Source organism: Diadema antillarum, unplaced genomic scaffold (genome assembly GCF_040938485.1).
Source record: "Diadema antillarum isolate AM-2024a unplaced genomic scaffold, OU_Dant_1.0 scf00000150, whole genome shotgun sequence".
NCBI lineage: Eukaryota > Metazoa > Echinodermata > Echinoidea > Diadematoida > Diadematidae > Diadema > Diadema antillarum.
This window is the reverse complement of record NW_027271039.1, coordinates 1872179-1882257: the sequence shown is the minus strand read 5'-3', so window position 1 is coordinate 1882257 and position 10079 is coordinate 1872179. Positions and strand designations below refer to the sequence as shown.

The 10079-nt window shown below is 38.2% G+C and overlaps 1 protein-coding gene across 1 annotated transcript; it reads left to right on the top strand.

Annotated features, from left to right (window-relative positions):
• The first annotated feature begins 224 nt into the window (after nt 1-224).
• Nucleotides 225-2631, top strand: LOC139721783 (C3 and PZP-like alpha-2-macroglobulin domain-containing protein 8). The gene is made up of 2 exons (XM_071633106.1): nt 225-321; nt 2330-2631. The coding sequence occupies exons 1-2, from the start codon at nt 225-227 to the stop codon at nt 2629-2631; spliced, it is 399 nt and encodes a 132-aa protein (XP_071489207.1).
• Nucleotides 2632-10079: the final 7448 nt, after the last annotated feature.

Genomic DNA, 10079 nt, shown 5'->3' with positions numbered 1-10079 from the left:
TTGTCCATAATTATTTATAACAATCTGTAACTATCCGTAACTATCCGAAAATATTCGCAACTCTCCTTAGTTATTCGCAACTCTCCGCAAGTATTCAGAACTATTCGGAAATGCTCCTTAACCGATTTATTCTTTAACGTCTAATAGCATGCGAGGTTCTTTTTACTCGGGACGTCGGTCATACTCGGAGGTTCACTTTCCCTGGTTGGAACGTGACTGACAGTATGACGTCACTGGACTTTGAAGTCCGGTCTGAGAAGGAAGTTTTCATAGCACTGGTGAGCAGCATCAACAAGGAAAAGAAGGAAATGTATGAAATAGGTAATTACTTTACACTGTTTTTGCATGGAAATTTTAAATTGCTGTACTGAGACCGGCACTCTGATCCATATATGCAGTACCTCATGTAGTTGCAGATACTGTATCGTTGTTATTGTTGTTGTTTTTGACAACCATTTTGAATAGTCTCCACCCACTATTAGTGTAAGCCAAATGCGTTACCAAGTCATCGTGAGAGATAATGTATGACGCGCCATGTACATTATGCAAGAGAAGCACAAACACTCTTGTTGTTTCGACGCGCGTATTGTTTAACTCATTGGCCCGTGTTCTATTGTATAGACCAAGGTTTAAACCCATTTTAAACCCACTTTAGACCCAATTCAGACCCAACATTGGTTTAAACTCGGTGTAAGATTTTAGCAGAATACGGGTCATTGAGTGGATCGTCTATTGCATTCAGTTCATAAATGAAGGGTAAAAACTAAAATATACTTCAGAGCGGGTTATTTTCGTCCATTCACAGTCAAGGTGTGTAAGTCGAGTTTGAAAAAAAAAGTCTATGCATCGTCGCCAGTGTGCGAAGTTTATCGGTATTACTGTCCCATTGATGTGTCCGCATGTATCCGCCCCTCCCCCCCCCCCCGCACATAAAAAGGAGTATATATATATATATATATATATATATATAACAGAGAGAGAGAGAGAGAGAGAGATTATTGATTTTAATGTACTTCAATATTGCAATCTATTCCGATATAGTATACTGCTAAACGGGCTAGACTGTTTATCAAAAGCCACACATTTTGGTGATTTGGCCTTTGAAGGCGAGCCACTCGATAAAAAAAAGAACAAACAAACAAAAACAGAAACATCTTTCACACCAAGAGCACTATTGCATGAATTGTTTATTGTTATTTTTGGTTCCCTTTTCTCTCTCTCTCTCTCTCTTTTCCATTGACTCGAAATCAGTAGAGTTAACGCACGAGCATTGCTGGCTCAAGTACAGTAAGATATCCTGTCCTCAACGGGGCTTAGCGTAGCAATTGAGGTAGTTGACATGGTTGATAAATCATGCATTCAATATTTGTTTATCAATTTATTGGCTTATTACTGTTATCACGATTATTGTAGATCTACGAAGCCTCAGGGTGTATTTCATGAAGCGTTCTGGTCGGATTTATTTTTTTTTTGACAAATTAGATCTCAGCCAATCAGATGCAAGGATTTTAGTAGCTTGTAACACTTTGTCAGAAAAAGAAAGTATTATCTGTCAAAACGCCTCATGAAATGCACCTCCCCACTCATTTCCACTCGAAAAGATCTATTGGGAACACAGACTTCTTCTTCAAATTTGACACTTTTTATTACAAATAATAAATTTATCATAAGGGTGGGGCGTAGACTTTGGGATAGTGGATACGACACCCGACTCCCAGTCGGAGTATCCGATTCCCTTAATTCGAACCCACCGCTATACCTTCATGGACATTTTTTTTTTTTTTTTTTTTACCTACGTCCCTCTTGACCCAGGTGTATAAAATAATGGGTACCTGGCAAGCTTAGGGTAATGATAATGGCAGGGTTCTCTGGTACTGTAGTAGAGCACTGGCAACACTGAAGAGCTATATAGCTAAATTCTAAATTCTTTAGCCACGTGCTCCAATTATGAGGGTTATGCCATGTTGTGTTCAACCTCGACTGATTTTAAGGTAATGTGTCCCTTGTTGAAATGTTCCAATCTTTTAGAATGCATCCCACAACTTCAAGGCGTTTTCTTTTATGATAAGGATAAGGCTTATGTTTTTTTTTTCACCGTATTCCATTTTGTATACTTTATCATACTGGCGGGCTGAATGTACTATTTCCACCCTAAAAGTGTAAAAATCTACTCGTGCTTCTAACGCTATGGGCTGGATGTTCAGCCGGATAAAGATGTTTTCCTCCTAATTTTCCTATTGAATCCCCCTTTCTGGTAATTAAGAGATGATTTTGTTCGCATTGTTTAATTCAATTCCTTCTTTCTCTTTTTATCTCCCACCAATCTTAGCCTTGGGTGGTTGGGGAAACACGGGAAGCGCTATATCCGAGTGCCCAGGAACAGACCTGAGCGGGTTCTGTGACATCACAATACGCAACGGTGCGATGATCGAGAGCGTTTTATCTGGCTATGACAGCTATGAACGGTTCTGGATAACTTTCCATAACAACACGGTCGCTGTGGGGCGTCACGGGAATTCTATTCCCTTTATGGCGGCTACCTACCCATCACTCATGGAAATCAACTACGTCGGTGTCTTCACCGGATACGGATCTGATGGATACTGGAAGTTTCATTCGTTTTGCAAATAATTAATGTCCATAGTGTGTGTGTTTGTGTGTGTGTTTGTGTGTGTGTGTGTGTGTGTGTGTGCATTTTGCGTTTATTATCATTCTCGTATCAAATAATAGTTATGTGGAACATTTTGATGGTTGAGTTATAGTGTCCGTAAAAGGAGAAGGGAGGACTCGCAAGTCTTTTGCCAATACAGCCTAAACGTGTCGTTCTCAACTTATGGACATTACTAATTCATTTCACCAGCTTGACCTGGAATTTCAAATGTGTTTTAGGACAGGTTAAAGGGGCATTCCAGACGATTTTCATAATTTCACCTCATGTAGTACATAAATCAACAGCTCCTTTAATAGACTTGTAGAATTTATTGTGGTCCTTGAGCAGAAAAACCAATAATCAGAAATTCTTCAACAACATAGGAGCCTCACATATTTCAAAAATGTTAGCAGTGTAATTCCACTACAATACCGCTTGCTTAACAATTTCACCTGTGTAGAATGTACATGCCATCTTCTTTTGTTCTGCTTCCTTGAGGAAATACACGGCAATCCAAAAGAAGAAAAGTGGTTGAAATGTGCCGCAAACGGAGAAGGGAAGAATCGAAACCCCTCTGCCAAAAGCGAGTAATTTTTTTATTCTTACACCTATGTATACGGACGGACATTATTACTTTTACGCTTTATCTGTTTGAAAGAGAACATGAAATCTGTTTGGACAGTTTAATGAGACTTGTGTGTGTCCTCAACATATCTTACTCTAGCGTGCTTGAAGTAATCGTCTCCTCCAACATGTCAGTAGACTTGGAAGCGTCAAACATCTGTATTTCACAGCCGAGGCAATACCTGTGTTTTCTGCAAGTATGTGTCTCCTGAAGCCCCGGTCACACAGCACTCCACGTCTATATCACGTACAAAAAGTTATGATAATCTGGTGGACGTGGTCGTAAGTGGTAATTTATTTGGTCAATTTTGGTTTGGCCGTGCTTTGTACGGGGTATGGCCGTTGGCGGCTGTTCCACTGCTGAAGCACTGCCTAAGCACGGCTAACCACGTCCAGCCACGTGTATGTACACGGAAAAATCCATTTGTCAGTGATAAGCCGCTAAAGTCACGCTATTTTCCGTGATACCAACGCGTAACTAACGTCAGATGACCGTGCTCTGCCCGTGACAGACCGCTAAACTTTCACGTCTTACCGCGTCTCCCCAAGTTTTAATCACTCCCGGAAACACGGATTATCACGTGTGTTTCACGTGTGCCGCCCGTGGTTGTCCGCGGAATAAAGTTTTGAGCAGTTCAAAACTTTTTACCGCGTCCGACGCCGTTCCGATTTGTCCCCGTATCCTGCCACGTCTGTAAATCGGCCGTAGCTCGTCTTAAACTCGACATCAACGCGAACAACATCGTCTGCTTCACGGAAGACTACTTTTTGACGTGTTTTGGCCGTGATTAAGCCGTAAAGCGCTGCGTGACCGGGCTTTGAGACTGCTGAATAGCTGGTGCATGCATTAACATCCCGAGTGAACTATTACAGCTCTCTGATCTGTTTTCCTCTCACCTCCCTGGTTTATGGTATCTCCAAGCGCCGAGTACAACGCTCTAACGTTTTCATAACCCGGTTCCCCCGTCTGGTGACGTATTCATGGAGATCAACTCACATCACACCAGTCCTCTAACATCGCCATTGGCTTCAGTGCCCTGTCGAATAATGGTGGTTCTCGTATGTAAAGTCCTCCTCATCACATACCTGACTTTGAAGTTCATCTTCACCACGATACATCTCATCTCTATACTCAACCTCAATAAATCCTCCCTCTCTGGTCTCCGTTCCCCAAGATTAAAAATGTCATGGGATATACATCATTAATGTAAGCAGCTGCCTGCTTATGGACCAGACAACTAATTCAATGAAGGATTGTGAGACTGTCAATGACTTCGAAAGAAAACTTTAAAAAGCACATTTTGGACTAATTCCTTTTCTTAAAGATAAACATGTTGCAGATATTTGTGCTCAATTTGTTTGTTCAATTATGCTTTGTATTTCATTTATCTATGAAAAAGAAATTCAGAAATAAAATCAGAATCAATCATGGTATGTAATATACTGACAAATTATGTACTTCTTAAGAACATTTAATCAGTAGCAAGTGACTTGAGCACCTCAAGTGGATATGTTGCGCGTTATAAATGAATAATATTACACTCTGTATAAACTCTTCTTAATACATCTACGTATATGTACATGTTTATTAGGTTCTTTTGATGACCATTTTTTTTTTTTGCAGCTAGGCCTAGTAGACCTGTATTATGAACGCAAATAGCAACTTCAATTTCTCCGAAAGTAACAGAATAAAGAGGACGTACAATAACAACGTGGAATGGCAAGGATCAGATACAATACAATGGTCTAATTCTATGTGCTCAATTTATATGGAATTTCTGTATAATATACTGTCCTTCTTCTGAGGACAGAAGACCAAAATAAACTTGCCTCATAACAATGATCACAGACAAACTGGACAGAAGTAGCGACATTGTGCAACATTCTCAAATTACTGTGACGGGCTGTTTCGAAACTGAGTCTATTTGATGAATGATAAATGCTACTCAACTGCCATGGCCATACTATAGAGGATTTATGATTTTGGGAAAAAAAAAATCAAAAAATGTGTTAGAAATCACTGGCATTCGACAGATTGTAGTACCAAATTGACTATTTCCCCTGGAGAGAAACTTTACAATGAATATTGCACGTTGAATCAGATCTCATAATTATGGCTGCAAGGACCAGGGATCGCGATCCAAGCGGAAGCTGTTGCACGAGTCTTTGAAAATTCGGTTCTACTTTCATCTGAGGGTATAAGCCAGTTCGGAGTTAGCTCATGGGCACATTGGTCCGAATGACCTTTCTTTTTTCTCAGTCGGTTAGGGGCACTTCACTCGCTTTTAGAGTGACATAATGCATAAGCTTTACGTAACGATTTATGGTATTCATCAATCCTGCTCAAACAAAGAATGAACTTGCATAGACCAGAATGATCCGTCAATTCCGCATCAATTTCATTACCTTGCACTGAATGTATTAACAACCTCTGTCTGTTGATTTGCCAAATACCACTTTTGCTGTCAGGTGGATGTGCTGGCAAGCAGCATTTATAAGGATTACATGAATAATCATTACATCACAGATGCTGACCTTTTTTCTGCTCATGCTCAAAGTGGAACTCCGAACTGGTCTATTGGTTAAATGAAATAAAATTCCAGACAGAGAGTTGCAGGGAAGAGAATGGTTTGACTCAAATTGCACGCATGTAAGTGCGAAATCTATCACATTGCCGTTCAGGAACGCTTATATCGTGTTTCATACAATAGCAAAACATATATGTCGATCCCAATTTAAGAGAGGAAGAATATGCCATCATTCGTTGTAAAAACTGGTGAGGATGGCTTATAAAAAGAGAGATTTCTCGGCTTAACAAATTTAGGTTTCAGAAATAAATCTTACATGATCATAAATTTCGAGCAAAATAACGTAACACACTATATTATATCATGGACTGTTTCATTTTGATATAGTAATTCTTAGTGATAAGTTGTAAGTAGCATTCCCTAATATCAATTTTGCTTATCTTATTAAATCTTTGGAAATCTGGATTATCTTGGGACCTGTTCTAATCTCAACATTAATTTTGTCATGCAGTAAATGTACCAACGTGTGCTAGCACTATTATATCACTCGATCCACCGGTACCCGCGATGTAGAAAAACGAAATCAAAATCTGATTGCATGGAATGAAACTGAATTGAATTTATTGAAATAAAGCATCATTATTCCTGCAAATTTTAATCTGGGTCCAGCAGTCAAATGCGATGATTCGATTTCATCTGTCATTCTTCTGTTGTCAATAAAGTCATAGTAGAGTCTGTCTGGTGTACAGCTGGGAAATGGAGGTTTAGCAAGATTATGGTATGACATGAGTTAGAAGTTTGTAAAGAAATTAGAGAACGCAGTATGCATTAAGGAAACAGGAACAACTAGACTTAAAAAGAAATGAAACCAATTACAGTGGACTCTCCTCGTAATGGAGTCCTATAGGGACCGGCATTTTTCTTTCGTTATATTTCGTGTAACCGAACACATGATTGTAAAACAATACAAAAAAACATATATAGAGCGGGAAATGTTGCGGCCTGACATTTTACTTCGTCTAACCGGAATTTCGTCATTTATTGTGTTCGTTATAACGGGAGTGCACTGTAACTCTTCATGGGCCACAGTGCAAACCCCTGCGTGCCATATTACTCTAAGACTACATCCCAGGCATGCTTTTAGAACATGTTCAGTTTTGTAACGATTTTTAACGATTTTTGCATTTTAGCATGCATTGAACAAAGTTCTAGAGAAAATTCCAAGCGATGCTTTCATGTACATTTCATGACAAATCTATGATTATTTTCTTTAAAGTGATCAGAATATAGCTACATTATTGTCTATGCATGAATTCTGCTTTAAAAAAAAGGAAACAGTGACATATTAAAATTGAGAATTTACCCGAAAATCCAATACGGAGCACTTTTTGATATTCAATCACCACGCAATGCAAGATTTATATATGAGAGAGAAATGAGATCGACAGCTAAGTCTGCTTCCACAGTACTCTGTCATTTGGCAATTTATCGATCGGTTTGGGCGGGATTGTGCGTTTGAGCAAAATATGCGAACTTGCCACGTCGTCGACTTATTCGGGCGTATACGTAAACATATATTGAAATATTATTAATTAAAGACTACAGTACAATAAGAATAATTAAAATGTGTGCTTTAACAAGAGCGATTACACTACTTCAATTCTTCAATGATGCAGTGTAGGCCTATACAGAAAGTTATAACTGGCATAAAAGGTATACAGGGATTACAAAGTCATTTTATATTTGATTTGGATTTGTCATTGATTATCCGTAAAAGCAAGAGACTCAGTGGACAAGACTGTTCCAGCACACTTATATTCATTTTCATATTCCATATCACATTCTGATAATACACACAATACGATAAATCAAAAGGGCACAAAATGAACAAGAAATACACTGTATTACATCTAGAACGCGTGTTTACATACGTCTGCACAACATTTCTTTCTTTCTTTTTTGCAAAGAGTAACTCTTGATTGAATGCATAAGGGAACCCTGTAGGCCCTTTGTAGTGTACAGTGTGTGTAGGAATTTTAAAATGTTGTCGGGAACTGTTTAAATGAATGCATGCTTCGTTTTTACTTTCCCTTGCAAACTGTACATTCTGAATTCTCCTTATGTAGGACAGGAGTCTATGAAATGACAAATTTACATGGTACTTTAGAATGCCAATTTAAAATCAAATGAAAAGGAATGACATCAGTCTTCAACGAACACGAGTCATCATATTCATGTTTTATCTTGGCGATATTCGAAACAGAGTTTGTTGGTTACTATCCTAGTATCGTTGTCACAATTTATGGGAATTATGATTTCTACCGAAATTTATGTCTCTGAAAGAACGTGTAGTATATGGCTTTCGAAATAGTCCTTGCAATATTTGACCTTGATCAACGTAAGTTGTAATGCCAAAAAGCATATTACGTTCTTACCAAAATCCGGCAAATACTAAATTTTCAATGTGATATCATACAATGAAAAATGTTGATGAAAATACACCCAGAAACAGGCTAATTGCCCAAATCACGCTAAAGTGATCTCCACGTACATCAAAGTGCCAAGACTGAGTGAAGCAACTGACAAGACACTACAGTGGACTCCCGCTGTAACGAAGTCCTCGGGGACCGGTAGTTTTCTTTCGTTATATAGAAATTTCGTTATAACCGAACAAATAAACAATGAAATTACATAGAGTGGATAATGTTGCAGCCTGAATTTTAACTTCGTGGTAACCGGAATTTCGTCATAACCGTGTTCGGTATAACGGGAATGCACTGTAATTAAATTTGATGAGCTTGAACGAGGGTACCTGCTCGTCCAACCACAAAACATTGCTGGGCGGATAGTTATGTTATGTGCGCATTCAAGCAGGGAGAAAGGACCATCACCATACCGATTCATTTACTTTGATCGACATCTTTGAATATGTGGTAGACAATCGCGACTTGTCAATTTATTTGCTGTTACTTAAAAGTATTCAAATCGTGCATCTCACACGCCACTCAGTCTTCACATCGAACTGGTGACGCGATCTCTGTTGCTGTATTTGCTTAGGCCTCATTTTGTTTCTACGGATCGAAACGTTGAGGAAAATAATCTGTGTTCTCGAACAACGGCATATTATATCCCAGTTTTATTTTTACATTGACATGAAAAGCTTCAGTCAGTAAGCCTATATCTATAGCTGCGGTGCATCGTATTCTGCTACTGAGATGGCATTGACAACGAACGGACTGGTGTATAAACAAACAACAACACACCAGAGAACGGTGAGTACATTATTCTGTTCCTGCTTAGATTTCACTTATCACTTTTCATCAACCATGTTTGAAATAACGCTCTCATCATTTCCTCCTTAAAAAAGTGCAGATATTCGCTTGCATTCTTTAAATCAGTCACACCGACAAAACAATGACTTTGATCAAATAAAAGGAATATGAACTTAACAGGAGTAAACTACTGCTTGTATTTACTTCCTACACGAATTATTATTGAAGCAAGATTTTTACTAGTGTGATTACATGAAAGAGACTGTATTGTTATATAAAAAATAAGTTTGACATGACGTTTATCTCTGAGGGTTCACTGAAATTTTAGTGACATTCCAGTTAAAGTTGAGAAGCCTTGTTATGAGGCATTTTTTTTTTCATCCGTCGTACTGTTGTTAAGTTTATACGAGAATCAAACAGAAACATTGATTTACCAGAAAATTTGTGCAATAAAAAAATTGCCCACGGTGTTGGAATAACACAAGGACTTCAGGTTAGTCATAATATTATAGTCATGAGGCGAAGAATTCATTTCGTTACGACAAAGTGCAATCGCTTGGAATGAAATTGTCTACTTACTGGATACATTCTGAATAACTACTTATAAAATGACTACAATGGCCGCGAATGCGCTGGTTCTTTATATTTCAGATTTACATTCTCCTGTTATCCTGTATAACGTGTCCATTTTGAACTTTCCCACAGTTTTAGTAGACGAATCTACTGTAAAATTTTATATGATATATTGAAATCCTGTATACAAAGCATAAACAAGTGTTTCTTTTTACTTCACAATATACACATAATGACTATATCATCTACAGCTCGCGCAGTGTGAGTTACAAGTTCACGTTCACTTGGTATCACTAAAACTTTCTAGAATATTCTTGTACATTTCCTTTGGTCATATTTTTTTTCAGAGCATCATAAAGTCATGTCGGTTTTCACTTACTCGCATTGATAATAATTACGTTTTGAAGAGACTGAGGGCAATTTAATTCTTAA

Coding starts and splice junctions, on each gene's coding strand:
- LOC139721783 (XM_071633106.1), top strand. CDS start 225: ATGACGTCACTGGACTTTGAAGTCCGGTCTGAGAAGGAAGTTTTCATA. Junction 322..2,329: donor GAAGGAAATGTATGAAATAG/GTAATTACTTTA, acceptor CACCAATCTTAG/CCTTGGGTGGTTGGGGAAAC.